The sequence below is a fragment of the Oryctolagus cuniculus genome, chromosome 9, assembly GCF_964237555.1.
Source record: "Oryctolagus cuniculus chromosome 9, mOryCun1.1, whole genome shotgun sequence".
Classification (NCBI taxonomy): Eukaryota; Metazoa; Chordata; class Mammalia; order Lagomorpha; family Leporidae; genus Oryctolagus; species Oryctolagus cuniculus.
Window position 1 is genome coordinate 137791977 of NC_091440.1, and position 19378 is coordinate 137811354.

The 19378-nt window shown below is 49.2% G+C and overlaps 1 protein-coding gene across 4 annotated transcripts in view; it reads left to right on the forward strand.

Moving 5' to 3' along the window:
* The window catches only part of LOC100346166 (developmental pluripotency-associated protein 2), a 65063-nt gene that overhangs the window by 41157 nt on the left and 4528 nt on the right, over window positions 1-19378 (forward strand). The window contains exons 3-4 of one of the 4 annotated variants that reach the window (XR_011379120.1): window positions 4016-4110; window positions 4755-4834. Coding sequence is in view for 1 of the 4 variants with exons in the window: in XM_002723442.4 (XP_002723488.3) it covers window positions 3196-4110; window positions 4755-4763 (924 nt within the window). In the remaining 3 variants the exon portion in view is untranslated. Of the gene's footprint in view, window positions 1-1680; window positions 4111-4754; window positions 4835-19378 lie in introns of those variants that run through there. The other 3 variants (XR_011379122.1, XM_002723442.4, XR_007921132.2) reach the window with 3 other exon arrangements.

A 19378-nucleotide genomic window follows, 5' to 3' on the forward strand; every position in this document is an offset into this window, starting at 1 on the left:
CCGTGGGCCGCATCCCCACAGCGCGCTGAAGTGTGAGGACCCCCCTCCTCAGGGAACAGTTCCCGGGGTCTGCTGAACCCCAGGGTCCCCGTGGGCCACATCCCCACACAGCGCGCTGAGGTGTGAGGACCCCCCTCCTCAGGGAACAGTTCCCGGGGTCTGCTGAACCCCAGGGTCCCCGTGGGCCACATCCCCACACAGCGCGCTGAGGTGTGAGGACCCCCCTCCTCAGGGAACAGTTCCCGGGGTCTGCTGACCCCAGGGTCCCCGTGGGCCGCGCCCCACACAGCGCGCTGAAGTGTGAGGACCCCCCTCCTCAGGGAACAGTTCCCGGGGTCTGCTGAACCCCAGGGTCTCCGTGGAGGCGTGGGCCGGGCTCCGCCACAGCGTGCTGAGGTGTGAGGACCCCCCTCCTCAGGGAACAGTTCCCGGGGTCTGCTGAACCCCAGGGTCCCCGTGGGCCACATCCCCACACAGCGCGCTGAGGTGTGAGGACCCCCCTCCTCAGGGAACAGTTCCCGGGGTCTGCTGTACCCCAGGGTCTCCGTGGAGGCGTGGGCCGCGCCCCCACAGCGCGCTGAGGTGTTTGTGCGGATTCGCGTCTGTTTCTGGGGGAAATCCTGGCAGAGAGAGAGACGCGTGGACACCCTGCATTGGGCGAGGTGAGAGTTGGCAGCGGCCGGCTGCAGTCGCCCTTCCATGTGTGTTTCAATGACTTTTTTTTTTTTTTCAGCGTGAAAGTATTCGCAAAGTAGATGTTTTAAAACTCAAAACGCTGTATACTTATATATTTATGTCTGTTAAAAGAGCTTTGGGGGCTGGCACTGTGGCATAGCAAGTAAAACTGCCACCTAAGACACTTGGCGCAGGTTCGAGTCCTGGCTTCTCCACTTCCGATCTCGCTGCCTGTTAATGGGCCTGGAAAGCAGCGGAGGACGGCCCAAGTGCCATGGGACTCTGCACCCATATCAGAGACCGAGATGAAGCTCCTGGATCCAGGCTTCCGCATGGCCCTGCCCTCTCTGTTGTGGCCATTTGGGGAGTGAACCTATTGGATGTGTAGCAAGATTCTGTACAGAGATAAGAAGTCGAGGTCTTTTATTATTTATGTGTAAGGCCCAAGTGGGAATTCTTATCCAAAAGCCTGAGCCCAGAACAAAGAGGGGTATTTTAGCCTCTTTGTTTCCCTTATATGGCTACATGCATACATTTGATTGGATATTCTATTGTTACATGACTGCCACAGGTATTGATACAATACTGTGTATGCATACATAGTTACTGATGATTTTTTTTTTTTTTTTTTTTGCACACATGTACTGAGCTGCAGAACCTGAAATGGTTATACATCAGCAGATAGGGTGGTTGCTGGAGCAGGTTCTTTTCCTCAGCTTAGTATAGAAATAAAAACTTAGGAAACAATTTGCAAAGAGGCAGAAACTTTTATTTGACAGAAAAGAATCTTTTATTTGATTGACAAGCCACAGAAAAAAGTGTCTGGTCTGAGAGGAGACCAGGCAGAGTGCCCGAGTGGGGCACTGGCTTTGAGGAAGTGTCCTGAGTTTTTAAGGCATTACTGTATTTTTTCCTTGGGTCATTCTGTGGGGGTGCCCATTGGGCGGGAGTTTCACAGGCTGTATGTTGATTGGCTAGGGGCCCATGGAGATAGTGGTTTTTTTTTTTTTTTTTGACAGGCAGAGTGGACAGTGAGAGAGAGAGACAGAGAGAAAGGTCTTCCTTTGCCATTGGTTCACCCTCCAATGGCCGCCACGGCCGGCACGCTGCGGCCGGCGCACCGTGCTGATCCGATGGCAGGAGCCAGGTACTTATCCTGGTCTCCCATGGGGTGCAGGGCCCAAGCACTTGGGCCATCCTCCACTGCACTCCCTGGCCACAGCAGAGAGCTGGCCTGGAAGAGGGGCAACCGGGACAGAATCCGGCGCCCCGACTGGGACTAGAACCCGGTGTGCCAGCGCCGCAAGGCAGAGGATTAGCCTATTGAGCCGCGGCGCCGGCTGGAGATAGTGTTTGGGGTCTCCTGGAGAAGGGGCCAACTCTGTGTCATAGCAGATAAAGCTGCCGCCTGCAGTGCCGGCATCCCATAGGGACGCTAGTTCGAGACCCAGCTGTTCCATTTCCGATCCAGCTCTCTACTATGGTCTGGGAAAACAGTAGATGGTCCAAGTCCTTGGGCTCCTGCACCCACATGGGAGACCTGGAAGAAGCTCTTGGCTTCTGGCTTCGGATCAGCTCAGCTCCAGCCGTTGCGGCCATTTGGGGAATGAACCAGCGGATGGAAGACCTCTATGCTCCCCGCCTTCTGCCTCTTCTTATCTCTGTATAACTCTGACTTTCAAATAAATAAATTAATCTTTTTTAAAAAAGTATGATTTAAAACCACAAGGATCCCACAAAATAGCAGGGATCTCCTGGAGCCAGTCTGACTCTCCCCAGGGTTCAGCCCCTTCCTCTGTCAGTGCTGAGTGAAAGATTGTAGCCACCCTGAAGATGTGAGTTAGAGCCACAAGGTGGCACATGCAGCCCAAGAAGCTGCTATTAGTGGGGGAGATGTCAGTTGGTCTGGAAACAAGCTTTCCAGCCACAGCTGGCAGCCTGCTTGTGAAGAACATCCAACCTTTGTCTGAGGGGCCCACTGAACCCCCAGCCCCACTAGACGCCTCAGATAGCATGTGCAGTTGACACATTCATAGGCAGGCAGATCACAACCACATTTCATTTCCAGGACAGATTCCTCCCCTTTGCTTCTTCTTAGGAAGGCTTCTACCACAACTTTAATCCTGTCAGTAAGAAATAATTTTAATTAAAAGCCAAAGGCCTCTACTCCAGATGAAAGATCTCACTCTCTTCCCCTCTCTTAGCCTGACTTTCAAATAAGTACATAAAAAAGCTTTATATAAAATAAGTGGTTCATTTGAACAGAGGAGTGATATATATGTCCAGAAGTACCAGAGGGAAACTGGCTTTGGGCCCCCTCAAGGAGTGAGCAGAGAGTTTTTCTCAGCTGAAGCAAATGGAGGAAGTATCTGAGAGGGCACAGCCAGGGGACTGCCCCTTTGTTTTGCTTCCTGGTGAGGTCCCAGGCTATGCAGGTACTCAGCAGGTGGGCTGTTTTTTATCCTCTAAGGTTGGATTTTAAATTCTTGTAGAAGTGACATTCTCCTGGCCGATCTGAAAATGTCAGACTCACATTATAGCAGCAGCGAGATGAATTACTTTAAGGAGGCATTAGATGAGGACAATGTGATTTTAACATTGGTTCCAGTTGTAGAGGAACCTAAAAAAGAACATCTAGTGGAACCAAGTGTTTCTTCAACCGCAGATATCAAACCTGCAGATATCAAATCTAAGAAGCCTTGGCAAAGCAATAAAGTTGATTTTCCACAAGCAAATGAACAATTCAAAGCTTCCCCAAAACCTAAGTGCAAAAAAGCAGTTTTTCCCCTGCCAACCATTTTGCCCCCAATTACTAAGGTGTCTCGGAACACTTTGCGGAACTGGTGCCAACAACTTAATTTGAGTACAGATGGCCAGAAAATAGAAGTGTATCTGAGGCTCCAGAGACATGCATATCCTGAACAAATACAGGATGTTCCTGACACACCACGAGAAGCCAAAATGCAGTCATGTCCAAGAAAAAGTACTAATAGAGCAAGGCTGCAGGACAGTTGTACTAGGAGCAATGGAGAGGAAGAAACTAATATAGTTGAAGTGATAACTTCAGCTCAGGAAGCCATGTTGGCATCTTGGGCAAGAATTGCTGCAAGAGTCAGTCAGCCCAAGGCTGTGAATTCGTCTTCCATTCCTACTTCAGTTGAAGCCTTTTTGCAGGAAGCCTCTGGTGTCAGGTGGTGTGTAGTTCACGGCAGACTTCTCCCTGCAGATGTACCGGGCTGGGTTCGCCTGCAATTCCGTGCAGGCCACACCTGGATACCTGATACTCCCAAGAGGATGATTTCTCTCTTCCTGTTACCAGCCTGTACTTTTCCATCCCCAGGACTAGAAGACAACATGTTATGCCCTGAATGTACTAAGAGGAATAAGAAGATGATGAGAAGATTAATGTCAGTGGGGGAGAAAAAACACCACACTGTAAGAAAACAGAATATGCCACCCCAAAATATGCCACCTTAAACTGTGTTCGTGTTGTTTTTATCTGAGAGTAATTGAGAAGAAGCAGATACAAGGAGAATTCTTTGCCTTCCTGCTATTTAACAAAAAAGCCACTTTTTCACTAAAAAGTGGTACCTAAGTTTATGAAAGTCCCACCTCCCCCTCTCTACCAGGAAGGCCATATGGTGGAGTCCACAACAGATTGGCTTGCATCTGAATAATTCTGACCATCTTCAGTGTCTCCTCATACCTCAAGTACAGACTTACTAAGTATTTTGTTATGTAGAATGTGATTTTGTTTTGTTTTAGAATGCTTGCTATATTTGAACAGTTTCAGGGGAAACTACAGAGTTCCCAGATATTTGCCCCACTCCCCAACCCCACCACCCATGATTTTCTCAACATCTTGCATTCGTGTGATACATTTGTTACAATTTATGAGTCAATTTGGGCACGTTGATTAAAGTCCATACTTTTGCATTAGAAAAAAAAATTCTTGTAGAAGTTAAAAGAAAAGGCTCTATTTAAATATTTGTAGAAGTCCATTTAAAAGAAATGGCTCCAAGTTAAGTGTTATTTGACATGCTAATGGATAACTCAAACCATTTTCCTCTTTGGGACAGGCCCCATAGAGATGCCAAACCTATGCTGTGCATTGGTGAGAAGAAGGCTTCCTGAGAACTCTGCAGAGGAAAGGTTTCAGGTAGAAAAATGGAATTCAAAATAACCATTCGTGTTTCTTCGAAATTCCATTAGAATGTTAAGATAGGTATTCTAATATGCATGGCTCAAGGTCTGTGTGATTGTGACATGAATCACATTGACTATAGATTGCTTTGGGTAGTATTGCAGTCTTGAAAGATTTAAGTCTTCTAATACATTAGCATGACATGTCCTTATGTTTATTTTGTATTTATTTCATTTCCATCACTAATGTTTTGTAATTTGGGGAGTGTGAGTCTTGGCTCAATGATAAATTTATACATAAATATAGTATTACTTGTTGTGAGCATAGTAATGGCACTAAGGCTGTGTTGGTTCCAATAAGGATTTTATTATGGAGTGGGGAAGTCAGACACTCTAATTTACACAACACACTGGCAAACTGACCACCCAAGTTTCCCAAAGTACCTCTGATACTCCTCACAAAGTGTCTTAGCCACGAAAGGCGGATTCTCACAGCATCCGCATGGGTGGTGCCCGTGAGCCAAAGAATAAAAGTCCCCAAGGGCGAGTAGAGTCTCGGCTTCAGGTGAGCAGGGCTTCAACATCAGGTGAGCTCAGAGCTGGCATCAGGCAAGCAGGCCTTGGCATTGGGTCAGCTCAGAGCCTCAGCATCGGGCAGGCACAGGGCTGGCTGAGAGAACTCTCTTGTTCTGAGTGCAGTGGGTTAACCTGGAGCTTTTGTTCTGCTGCTCTCAGGAGAGTCTGCTCAGAGTCTCCCTGGGCCTCTTCAGTGTGCAGTTTGTATACACTTTTGTTGGTCAGCATAGGGCCAGCAAGGTCCTGAAGAAGGTGTGTGTGGGCCATGGGTGGTTCTTATCCAGTCCATGCAGATTTCCTGCAGTCAGTTTAGCTATTGCTTATTGTTAATATTATGGTGAGGCTGTTTAATTTCTGCTCCTTACAAGTATGTGAGACAAGTGTGAGTGTGCCTGCATTTATGAGTGTGGTTGTACATGTGTGTGTTTGTATTTGTGTGCACACAGAATGCTTCTATGGGTATGTGAGTGTGTCTTGTGCTTATATGTGTGAGTGTGTGAGTGTAGTGAGTGTGGCTGTGTGTGTGTGAACGCAGTGTGTCTGTGAAGGTGTGGATGAATGCATGTGAGTATGCCTATGTGTGCCTGTGTGTTTGGTCTCAAGGACTAATGGGCCTAGCATCACCCTCAGGACCTAAGTGCCTCCAACCCACAGTGGGCCCAGCACAGGGACCACGTTGTTGGGGTGACCAGGATTGTTATATCTTAAGGTTAGCCATCGCAAAGCACACCAGACACCAGAGTAAGGGAAAGGGTTTATTGGGGAACACCCTACAGACTGGAGTGAAGGGGCGGCGAAGGAAAAAGAGAGAGACGGCGTGTCTGGGATGGGGGTCTAATATAGTTTTTCCAGGGGGTGGGCAGTGAGGTAGGAATTAGCCAATCCCATTAGGTTGGGGGTGGAGCTAGGCATAGGTAATTTGGGCCATGTGGCTACCTGGCTTTCAGTAATGGCGGCTGGTACCAGGGCATAGGATGTCAATAATGGCAGCGGGTACCGGGGCACAGAATGTAGATCGCGCCACAGATAGGAGACTGCGCCTGCGCCAGTTGACTAACAAGGATCACCCTTGGAGCCATGGAGTTGGACCCTGGCTCTGCCTACGAGCCCAGGCTGCAGGTGCAGATGGCCACGCTGGAGGATGATGTGGAGGAGGAGCATGAAGGCCAGTGAGTGAGTGGAGCCAGCCCCCGTGTGCTTCCACCTTCCCCAGAGATGGGGTGGGTGCTGTCCTCCAGGGGCTGGTTCAGGCCCCCTCTCTGCTCATCCCACCCGTGTACCCTGCACCCTGCCATACCCCCTCCCTGGGACAGTCCTGCCCAGCTAACCCCTTCACCTGGCTGTCAGAGATATGCACAGAAGAAGCCGATGCCCTGGGTTTCCTGAGAGCCTTTGCTTTGTGGCTTTTGTTTAGAGGATGTGTGCTCCAGGGCTGCCTGGAGGCCAGACATGACCTTAGTCACCTGGGTGGGGGCTGGACTGATCCTTGCCCACAGCAGCGCTTACCCCCGGCTGAATGGCAGATGAGGAGAGGGAGGCCCGGGTGGGACTCACCCCAGGTATCCTGGCAGGCAAGCTACAAACTTCCCACTGTGGCCTAATGCAGTAACAGAGACTCTTGCTGTGGGGGTTTGGAGACAATATTCTTGCAAGGAGGCTGCTCACAGCCCTGAGCCCTTCTGCCCACAGGTTCCCTGATCCCACCCTGGGGGCAGCTGGACAGCACCCTTGTTGCTGTGTCCATCTTTAACCTGCTGAGTGGCCTCATCTACCTTCTGTTCAAGCTGTCACCCAGGTTGGTAGGTAGTGTGTGTATGTGTGCTCGTGTGTGTGTGTGCATGTGTGTGTATGTGTGGTAAGTCGGGCATCAAGGGTCACTCCTCCCCACCTCTCACTGGCTGATCCTGGATTAGGTGGGGTTTTCAAGTCTCTACCCTGGGTCAGTGGTGAGGGGTTCCCACATCACTGGGGAAGAGAGGGGAAGTGGTTCTGTGGCAAATCCCAAAGATGGCATTGGATTGGCCCTGCCCAGCTGAAGTGTGACTCAGTATCCTGTCTCTGGGGAACTGGCCTGCTTGCTCATTTTTTCACACATTCTATGAAAATGCAGTTTTGGGTTCTAGTGTGCACAGAACCCTGTTTTCAGCCCTAATATATGCCTCAGAATGAGACAAGAGTCCTCCTTGGGTAAGCCGTCAAGTCTCATGAGTGTGTGTCAAGTTACCAGGGGCACAGGGCCCCTGTCCTGAGTGGGTCCTGGAGAAGACTGGCCAGGGTTGAGTGTAACAGAGCACAAGAGGCAGTGGACAGATAGGGAGAGGGTGTGGGAGAAGGGGTGCTTGCTGGGGCCAGGCCTGGGAGCCAAAGAGAACCCTGGGAGCATTCCCCTTGGGAGCAGCCCCTACTTGGGTCCCCATTGGTTCTGCCTCCTTCTGGCCTCAGGGTAAAGAGAAGCTTTCATCAGGATGTGCCCATCCCAGCTGTGTTCTTCTAGCCCCTCTACAATGTGCAGAGTGGGAACTTCAGGGTATGTTGGGCCCCACTGCAGGTGTGGGGTACAGGTGTGGCTCAGAGGTCTGGCCTGCCTGGGGTGCACCCTTGAGGGGGGTCGGAGGCAAGCATGGGAGCCTTTTCCAGAGCTTTGAGCCTTTATATATGTACACATATTTATATTAATAGTGGCTTTAGATTTTACACACTGTCTCAACTGGACAGAGAAAATTAGCTTCATTTTCCCTTGCTGATTTCTATCTTGTTCTTCTGTCCTTAGTCCCATTGTTATTATTATTATTATTATTTTTTGACAGGCAGAGTGGACAGTGAGAGAGAGAGACAGAGAGAAAGGTCTCCCTTTTCCATTGGTTTACCCCACAATGGCCACTGCAGCCGGTGCACTGTGACCGGTGCACCACGCCGATCTGAAGCCAGGAGCCAGGTGCTTCTCCTGGTCTCCCACACAGGTACAGGGCCCAAGGACTTGGGCCATCCTCCACTGCACTTCCAGGCCACAGCAGAGAGCTGGACTGGAAGAGGAGCAACCTGGAAAGAACCCGGCGCCCCGACCGGGACTAGAACCCGGTGTGCCGGTGCCGCAGGCGGAAGATTAGCCTAGTGAGCCTCGGCGCCGGCCCTGTCCCATTATTTTCACGACTCATCTCTGTTCTGCTTTTCCCTACAGGGACGTGCTTGCTGCAAGGTGCAAACACTGGGGATGGTCTTGTCCCTCCTCCTCTTCCCCCTCCCTCCCTTTTTTTTCTTAAAGGTTTATTTATTTATTTGAAAGGCAGAGTTAGAGGCAGAGGGAGAGAGACAGAGAGGTCTTTTATCCACTGGTTCACTCTCCAAATGGCTACAATGGCTGGAGTTGCACCAATCCAAAGCCAAGAGCCAGGAGCTTCTTTTGGGTCTCCCTCATGGGTGCAGGGGCCCAAACACTTGGGCCATCTTCTGCTGCTTTCCCAGGCCATTGCAGGGACCTGGATTGGAAGTGGAGCAGATGGGATTTGAACCTGTACCCATATGGGATGTCGGCACTGCAGGTGGCAGCTTTACCTGTTAGGCCATAGCACTGGCCCCTTGTCCCTTCTTACCTCCTCCCTGTCCTCCTCCAAATGCATCTGTGAGAAGGGCCTCTGGGCTTGTGCTGCCCTTGGGGCTCTGGCTGGCCCCTGGGCTCCTGCTGTCCTGGCCACTGCATAGCCCCTGGTCCCTTCTGGTCCCCCCAGGTAGTTCTATGGCATCAAGGCCCATAAGTAGACTCTACATTTCCCCCTGTGCAGGGCCTGTTGGACTCCCACAGGCCACATGCAGTCATAAGCAACGCAGTGGGAGACATCAGACCTTGTACACCAAGCACTGTTCCCCTCTTGGGCTGAGACAAAGGCTCCATTGGGCACTCTCTGCTTCCCCTTAGGTTCCTCGCTGAGGACAAAGGAAAGGAAGTGGCCTGGACATTTCCCCAGGATCTGGGCCACACTGACCCTGCTCTTCCCCAGGATTCCCTGCACCCTGTGTGGGAAGGGATGTCTCCTTCCACTGTGTTTCCAGAAAATCCTTTTCTCTCTTAATGGGAAGCCTAGGCTTCAAGACAAAGGCATCGTGGAGCTTAAAACTGAGGGTTGGTCCATGGTGCAGGGCAGCCAAGCCAAGGCTGAGCAGGGCAAGACTGTGAGTGGCCTCTGGCCTGTGTCACACAGCTGCAGGAACCTGGTCTTCTCTACAGAGCTGTGGCACTTGCCAGGGCTTAGTCAGACCTTCAGGGCTGGCCTGCTGTGGACTGGCTTTCCCAGGAGCAGTGCAGTGAGGAGGGGTGGGGTACCGGGAGTGTCTGTGGACTGGCTTTCCCAGGAGCAGTGCAGTGAGGAGGGGTGGGAGCAGTGCAGTGAGGAGGGGTGGGGTACCAGGAGCGTCTGTGGACTAGCTTTCCCAGGAGCAGTGCAGTGAGTAGGGGTGGGGTACTGGGAGCATCTGTGGATTGGCTTTTCCAGGAGCAGTGCAGTGAGGAGGGGTGGGGTACTGGCAGCATCTGGTGGAGGCTCGTGGTGCCACTGAGTAACCAGCCTCCTTTCAGGGGGTGGGGCCTTCTGTAGCCTCTCAGAAGTGTCAGGGCTGTTGTCCTTAGCCCAGTCCTTTGACAGGTGTCTGTGCTGACTGTAGGGTTTGGGGTGGGGATGACTAGGTCTGCATGTGCTGGTAGGGTTTGCTCTGTCCTTGGCACCAGCCACTACTTGTACTCTCCCTCTGGATCCTGTGAGCATCAGGCCCAGCTGGGGGAGCAGTGAGGGACTTGAAAGGACTCAAGTCCCATAGGGAAGACAGAAGGTTCCAGCACAGCCCTGATTGGCCTCTGGGTGTGGCTGTCAGGAGAGCTTCCTGCAGGGGGAGGGAGGCTGGGCCGGCTGAGCAGGAGGCCCCTGCTCCCAGCTGAATATTCCCGAGCCCTTTCCTTCTCCTGTGCTCTGTTCCAGACCTGGACAGGAGCCCACAGACCAGGCTGGCAGCTAAGTAAGCCATATTGGTGTCTGGGGACAGCAGGACGGAGGCTCAGTGACCAGCCCCAGGAAAGTTGGCCCCTCACAAGGCTGAGCTGAGGCCAGTGCTCCCAGGCAGTCAGAGCTGGATTTCCCCACCTGGCTGCAGCAGTGGCCTAGGAGGTGGCCATTACAGGGAGTGGTCTGGGAAAGAGTAGCGGATGGAGGAGCATGCACCTGATATTTTCCTAGGGCTACCGTTGCCGAGTACCACAAACTGGGTGGCTCAAACCACAGAGCTGTCATCTCACAGCTGTGCAGCAGGGAAGTGTGGAGGACAGCTTTTGGCAGTGCTGGGCTCCTTCTGAAGGCGCCGGGCAAGCACTGTCCTGGTCACCAGCTTGTTTCATGGCTGTGATGGCTGACACAGCTTCACAAGGTATCTTCCTGGTTCCCTCTTATTATAAGGACACAGTAGCAGTGGGTTAAGGCTGACCCTGATGACCTCATCTTAGCACGGTCATCTGCAAAGACCCTATTTCCATCTGAGAATGAGGTCACCCTCACAGGTACTGGGGGTGAGGACTTAAGACTATGAATTGTGGGGACACCATTCAACACAACAGCACCCCTGCCTGTGCCCATGACTACCTCCTTGATGGCCCCAAGCACTTTGGTCCTTCCTGGCTGCCCCAGGCAGAGCTCATGAGAACCTGGCTCTTGACCTTGGAGGTGGCACTTGGGTCATCTGCTGGTAAGGGCTGGGATGAGACTGTTCTGAAGTTCTGAAGGTGGGAAAAGTGGAGGCTGCTCTCTTTTCAGGTGATGAGCCTCCTGGGTGCTCTCACATTCCCTGAGGCCTGGGAGGGGGGATTCCTTCAGCCCCTGGCCCCCAGAGGCCAGAGCCTCATCTGGCTCAGGGTTGGTTTCCCACCTGCTCTGCATGTCTGCAAAGCCCCTGAGGTTTTGTGGTGAGTCTCAGTGGAGCAGGATCCTGGACAGTGGGGATGTGGGAGGCCCCAGAGAGTGAGAGGACTGTGGGCAGAAGTGAGGTGCAGGCATCCTCAGCTCTAACCAAGTGTAAAAGTACCAGCTTTGGAACTAAGCAGATGGCTTAGACGAATCCACTTCCCGGAGCTGGCCTCTGGGCAGCCCCAGGCTGGTGTATCTGTAAATGTCTGTGCAGCTTCACATGGGACCCAGGCCACCTCCATGATCAGACAAATGACCCCACAGCCAGGACACCTCTCCTGTGAGGCCTGAACATACGTTCATTTCCCCTGAGCACCTGGGTATATGGCTCTGGGCTAGAACCTGAATGTGCACCATCACCTTCCTGTCTGTACATGTGGCTAAGCCACACCTGGCAGAGCAGCTGTGAGTCCACTTGAGCAAGACACCTGTGTATGGCAGTGCTCAGAAGTGCTGATTTCCTCACCTAGATGGGACAACCCTTGGAAACCCTGTGCCAGTGTCTGGGTTACAGCAGGGCTAGGGTGAAAGACCCTGTGAACTGCAAGGAGGCCTCATTGATCGCTGGACATCTTTGAGGGCCTCAGAGAGATGCTGACCTTGATCTTTTCTCTTTTTTTAAAGATTTATTTATTTATTTGAAAGGCTGGGTTACAGAGAGGCAGAGAGAGAGAGAGAGAGAGAGAGAGAGAGAGAGAGAAATCTTCCATCCACTGGTTCATTCCTTAAATGGCTGCAATGACTGGAGCTGGGCTGATTCGAAGCCAGGATCCTGAAGCTTCTTTCAGGTCTCCCACGTGGGTGCAAGGTCCCAAGCACTTGGACCATCTGCTGCTGCTTTCCTAGGCCATAGCCGAGAGCTGGATCAGAAGTGGAACAGCCAGCATTTGAACCAGTGCCCATATGGGTTCTCTGCAATACAGGTGGTCGCTTACCCACTATGCCACAGCACTGGCCCTGACTTTGATCCTAAATATGAAATGGCCACTGGGTGCTGGTGTTGTGGCTCAGTGGGTTAAGCTGCCACCTGTGACACCAGCATCTCATAAGAGTGCTCGTTTGAGTCCCAGCTGCTCCACTTCCAATCCAGCTCCCTGCTGATGTGCCTGGGAAAGCAGTATGGGATGGCCCAAGTCCTGGGGCCCCTGTCTTTCAAATAAGTAAGTGAATAAAAAAAAAAAAAAAGAACTGGTCACTGGGCTTGGGAGCTGAGTGGGCGGTGTGGATGGAGCACAGGTTTCCAGAGCAAGCTGGACAGCCCTGGGCAGGACTGGATTTGGATGGGAATGAATTCCAGACTAAGAGAGCACCGTGGGGGGAAGGACTCACCCTGATGAGTGAACCTGGGGACTACAGGTTTTTTGTTTGTTTTAAGAAACAAGTCATATAATATAAAATTGTTTTATCTCAGTGATATTTTAATACACGTAGAATGTTTCACAGCCACTTGCTTAGTTCCAAAGCATTTTCTATTTTTCTATTTTCTATTTTTTTATTTATTTGACAGAGTTATAGACAGTGTGAGAGAGAGAGAGAGAAAGGTCGTCCCTCTGTTGTCCCATTCCCCAAATGGCCCCCATGGCCAGCACTATGCCTATCCGAAGCCAGGAGCCAGGCACCCCCTCCTGATCTCCCATGCGGGTGCAGGGGCCCAAGCACTTGGGCCATCCTCCACTGCCCTCCCAGGCCACAGCAGAGAGCTGGACTGGAAGAGGAGCAACCGGGACCAGAACCTGGCGCCCACATGGGATGCCAGCGCTGCAAGCTGAGGACCAACCAAGTGAGCCATGGCGCCAGCCCCTCAAAGCATTTTCATCATCCCAGAGGAGATGATGAAAGCAGTTGCTCCCCATTCTCCCCTCCCTCTCACCCCCTCACCCCTTTCTGCTTTCTGTCTCTGGGTTTCTGGGTGTTCCGTGTGAATAGAGCCATGCATGCATGAATCTCGTGGCCACCTTGTCTCCTTTGGCTCCTGCACCTTATGTCATGTGTCAGCACCTCAGTCCTGATTTTTCCATCATGTGTATTTTATTTTTGGAACAGATCCACCATAACTCATTTGTCCATGCATCTGTTGAGGGCCATTTGTGTTCTTTCCATCTTTCTGTTATTGAGAGTTGTGCTGATATGAACATTTGTTTACAAGTTTTTGCTAGTTTTCAGTTCTTTTGTGTATCTTTCAGAGTGAAATTGTGGTAATTCTGTTTAGCTTTTTATACAACTCCCAAAATATCTTCCCCAGTGACTGTACCATCTTACATTTCCATTAGTGATGTTCAATCCCAAGATGTGTGTTAGTACGAAGGTGGAATTTGGCGCAGAGGTGAGACTCGAAGCCAGATGCCCTGTTAGGGGTTATGGGTGTCCCATGTGGCATCTTAATGGCCAGGCTGAAGGTGTATCCCCTTGCTGTGGTTACATTTTCCTAAGAGCTAGTGATGTTGAGCAACTCTGTGTATTTTTTTTGGAGGTGGGGGTGGGAGTCTTCCATCCTCTGGTTCACTCCCCAAATAGTAGCAATGACTGGAGCTGGGCTGATCTGAAGCCAGGAGCTGTGGGGAGCAACTCAGACTAGACTAAGTTACTGGAATTAAGACTTATTCTATGCATCTGCTCTCCCACAATATGGCGCTGGGAGAGGAGTAAACAGCTTCTACGCAGCTGCCTCCAGTTCGACCAATAACCTGCAGGAGCTGATCCTGCTCCTGATTGGAGGAGAGCAGCGTACTCGGCGTGTGGGTAGCAGAGTTGGGATTGGTGGAAGAGGACTATAAAGGAGGAGAGAGACAACATGCACCAGGAACATCTATCTGAAGGAACACCTGAGCAGCCCCCAAGAGAGCCGGCCGGCGGTGTGCCGCTCCCCCGCGGAAGTGGGGAAAGTGGCTAGGGGGAACCGCCCTTCCACGGAGGTGGAAGGGACGGTAGCCAACCCGGGAAGAACCAGCAGCAAACCCGGGAAGGGCCGAGCAGACAAAAGAACAGCGCAGGGTCCTGTGTCGTTCCTCCACGAAGAGGGGGAGCGACAAGGAGCCAGTAGCTTCTCTTGGTCTCCGACCTGGGTGGTTGGGCCTTGTTTCCCAGGCCATAGCAGAGAGCTGCATCAGAAGTAGAGCAGCTGGGACTCAAACTGGTGCCCATATGGGATGCCACCTCTACAGATGGCGGCTTTCCCTGCTGCACCACAGCACCAGCCCCTGTGAATCAGTTTTAAAAGCGAGATACAGGATGATAATATTTTTAATGCCAACAATTAATATTGCTGTTGCCTAAAACCATTTTGAGTACATATACTTTAACCATGTTTTAAAAGGTTATTATATTTGAATTAATATAACCGGAAGTTTGGCATAAGGAGATTGTGAGCTGAACAAAGTGCACACAATCATTTTGAGAAAGGGACATCATGGCTTCTACCTGCTGTAGTTGTCCATTATTATGTGTCTGGCCAGGAGTGTTTTATGTCAGTATCACATGTTTCTAATTTATTAATAATTTTCTAAGATGTTATATCCATTTTTCTTAATTTTCACCAGAGTCAATAAAACTTGCTTCTGTTGTTATGACAGTGTAGTTAATGTGAATGCACTTTATGATATGGCACATCAGCTCATGATGGGCTATATAATCTAGTGTAGTTTTTAATCTAGTGTAGGAAAAATAGTTTGATTTATTTGCATTTCAAGTCTAATGTATTCTATGAGCATTAATTATTAATTTTCTATTTTATTACACAAAATAAAGCACAGATGATTTTGAAGAAATCATTTATTTGAGAGAGAGAGAGAAGTTTCCCATCTGCTGGTTCATTCCTCAGATGCCTGCAGCAACTGGAAATGGGATGGGCCAAAGCCAGGAGGCGGGAACTCAATCCAGGTCTTCCATTTACATTGCAGAAACCCAGTAAGTTGAGCCATCACTGTTACCTCCCAGGGTGCACATTAGGAGGAAGCTGGAGTAAGGAGCCAGAGCTGGGTATTGAACCCAAGTACTCTGATACGGAATGTGGGCATCTTAACCACTCAGTCAAATGCCTTCCCTGTAGATCTTTTTTTTTTAACACTAGTATCATGATTAACGATTGTGACCATGTAATTACAGGTTCAGCTTGGGCTTCCAAAAAATCTTTATGATCTCTAAACATCAATCCCATAAGACATAATAACATCTAAAATCATATAGTATGTGCTGCCCTCTCTGTTTCTCTATTTTAATCACTTTTTAAAAAGATTTTATTTATTTATTTGAGCAGTAGAGTTACAGACAGTGAGAGGGAGATACAGAGAGTCTTTCATCTGCTGGTTTACTCCCCAAATGTCTTCAATGGCCAGAGCTGAACCAATCCAAAGCCAGGAGCCAGGATCTTCTTCCAGGTCTCCCGTGTGGGTGCAGGGGCCCAAGGACTTGGACCATCTTCTACTGCTTTCCCAGGCCATAGCAGAGTGCTGGATCAGAAGAGGAGTAGCTGGGACTAGAACCGGGGCCCATATGGGCTACAGGCACCACAGGCAGAGGATTCACCTACTGTGCCATAGCGCCTGCCCCTAGTTTGACCACCTTCTGCAAGGTATCATTGAAGAAAATGATTTTGAATGTTATTTAAAAATCTTCTGTTTTAGAAAGCAGCATAATGAAACATTGAGTCGTTGTGGCCACAAATTCTATTCACATTCCTGTTTGAATATTTTTTATCAAGGGCCTATTACTTATAGGAGGTATGAATAGAAACAAAATATTGGAATAAGTGATCTAGTTACAATGAATCAATTTGTCATTGTTACCTTTCTTTTTATGAGGTTACATTTTTGAAAATGTTCATGGGCTGGCATAGTGGGTAAAGCCACTGCCTGTGACACTGGCATCCCATGGATGCCAGTTTGTGTCCTGGCTGCTCCACTTTCAATCAGCTTCCTGCTGATGTGCCTGGGAAAGCAGGAGAGGATGATCCATGTCTTTGGGCCCCTGATACAACTGTGGGAGACCTGGAGGAAGTCTTTGGCTCATGGCTTTTGCCTGGCCTAGTGCTGGCCATTGTGGCCATCTGGGGAGTGAGCCAGCAGATGGAAGAAGTCTCTCTCTCTCTCTCTTTGCCTCTTCCTCAGCCTCCAACTCTGCCTTTCAAATAAATAAATAAACATTAAAAAATGAAGAAAATGTGCAACCATGAATTGAAATTGGATCTCTAAATTGTGAATTTTTTTGCTTATTTCTAAGATGACCAACATTTAGGGAGCAAATCAAGAGCAAACCGCAGCATAAGAAAAAATATGATAAATAAATTCACACATGTGTTGTACCTTTAACATATAACATGTAAAAAACATTTATCTGAAATTATACATTAGCCTTCATTATTTAATTTGGGGTCATAAATGCTATTACTAAAAATCAGATCTTTTAGGGACCGGCACTGTGGAGTAGTAGGTTAAAGCCCTGGCTTGCAGCACTGGCATCTGTGACAGCAAATTATTTCTTAGCTGTCTGCTGTGCACAGACTTAGCTACTTTTAGTTCGATCTGCAAGAAATACTCTGCAAGCCTTGTAGTATAAAGAAACAAGTAGTTTATTTAAGTAGCAAATTTTAAGAAGCAGGGCAGAGAGAGAGAAAGAAGGGGGGGGGAGTCCCTAAGAGTAGGGACTCAATCCGGGAATTTACCACTAGGCAATCTTCACATAGCACCGGAAAAGGATCCATACTGAGAACCAAACATCATCAGTAATCATCACGGGCACGTTCAACGTTCAGCATGACTGCGTGTTCCCCCGGGATGGAACAGCAGCAGCAGAGGCTTGCTCTGGCTCCCTCTTAAAGCTCCCAAGGACAAAGGGGGCTTATTACCAAGATTTTAGGCAAGCAGTGCATCCCGTCTCCGATCTTGGCCAGAGAGCCGAGACACGAAGCATGCCCACCTGTTTATCAGAAACATTCCTTTATCCTCCTCCCTGGGAGCTGGCCAGGCTGCCAAGGAGCAGGATAAGGTCATCCGGCAGACAAATTACTTGTTTACCAGAGCTGAACCTAGATACAAGCCTCTTCATCCTAAAAAATTTGTCCTTACAGCATCCCATATAGGCATTGGCTTGAGTCCTGATTGTTCCACTTCCAATCCGGCTCCCTGCTAATGGGTGTTGGAAAGTAGCAGAGGATGGCTCAAGTCCTTGGGCCCCTGCAACCTTGTGGGGGACCCAGAAGAAGTTCCTGGCTCCTGACTTTGTATCAGCTCAGCTCCAGCTGTTGTGGACATATAAAGTGAGCTAGTGGATGAAAGACTTTCTCTCTCTCTGTCTCTGCATCTGTCTATAACTCTGTCTTTTAACTAAATAAAAATAAATCTTTAAAGAAATTATTTTAAAAATCAGGACTTTTTTGGGAGTGGGGGCAAAGTTGTGATGCAGTTGGCTAGGCCGCTGCCTGTGATGCCAGCTTCCCATATTGGAATACCATATTGGACTATCCTGCAGCTCTAATTCTGTCTCAGCTCCCTGCTAATGCACCTGGGTAGGCAGTAGAAGTTGACCCAAGTACTTAGGCCCCTGCATCCATATGAGAGACCAGGACAGAGTCCCATGCTCTGGACGTTAGGCCTTGAACATGGGGGAGAGACTCAGTAGATGAAAGATGTCTTACTCTCTCTGTCCCTCCTTCTCTGTCATTCTGCCTTTAAAATAAATAAGATAAATATTTAAAAACTGACTTTTTAACAGCATCAATTGCTAGTAGTATTGTGAATAATTAAACAAGTAGGTATTTTATAAATATAGCAAAGTTTTTAAATAGTTTTAGAATAGTTTTAAATTTACTCAGACATTGCTCTAAAATGCAGAGATTTCCTACATAGCCTCTACTTTCTTCTCATATTAACATCTTACAGTATTTATCACATTGAAAAAAATTTTATATGCTGTAATTTACTAAACTCTAGTTTTTTTTAAAAAAAGATTTATTTATTTATTCAAGAAGCAGAAGGAGGGAGAGAGAGAGAGAGACAGAGGTGTCTTCCATCTGCTGGTTCACTACCCAGATGGCTGCAATGGCTGGAGGTGGGCCAATCTGAAGCCAGGAGCCAGGAGCTTCTTCTGCGTCTCCCAAATGGGTACAGAGGTCCAAGGACCTGCATCTTCTACTGCTTTCCTAGGCCACAGCAGAGAGCTGTATCAGAAGTGGAGCAGCCAGAACTCACATTGGCACCCATATGGGATTCCAGCACTGGAGGTGGTGGCTTTACCTGCTGTGCTACCGTGCCAGCCCCACAATCTGTAATTTCTTTGGTTTCCCTTGTTTATACCTTATTTTAGTGCAAGGGTGCACCCAAAATCTCACATCACATTCAGTTGTCAGGTTTCTCTAGGACACTCTAGAAAGCATCCTTCTGACACTTTCTGAGGTCTTGGCAGTATTGAGGAGGACCTATCTGGTATTTTGTAGAATGTTCTACATTGGGCGGGGGCAGCATAGTAATGCAGTGGGTTAAGCCACTGCCTGTGATGCTGGTATCCCATATGCACTTGGGAAAGCAATGGAAGATGGCCCAAGTACTTGGGCCCCTGCCACAAGTGAAGGAGTCAGGATGGAGTTTCTGGCTCCTGACTTCAGCCTGGCCCAGCCCCTGGCTAAATATGACCATTTGTGAAGTCAATCAGTGGTGGAAAATGTCTTTGTGGATCTCTCCTTCTCTCTGCCTTTCAAATAAATAAATAAGAAAGAAAGAAAGAAAGAGAAGAAAGAAAGAAGGGGAGGGGATGGGGGAGGGGAGGGGAGGGAAGTGAAGTGAAGGGAAGTTCTTACTTCATGTGTTCTAGATGATTGATCCCCGTCCATGTGAACTTTGGTCAGCTGGCTCAGGGAGTGTTTTCAGGCTTCTCACCTTGAAATTACTTTTCCCCTTTTCCATATCGTATGTATTCTTTCGGAGGAATCAGTATGCCAGGCCCACACTTCAGGAGTGGGGACTTGTTTTCTCCTCCTTTATGGCTGAGTGCCTGTTATTTGACATCTTTCTGCATGAACTATTATTATAGAAAATCTTCATTCATGTATTTAT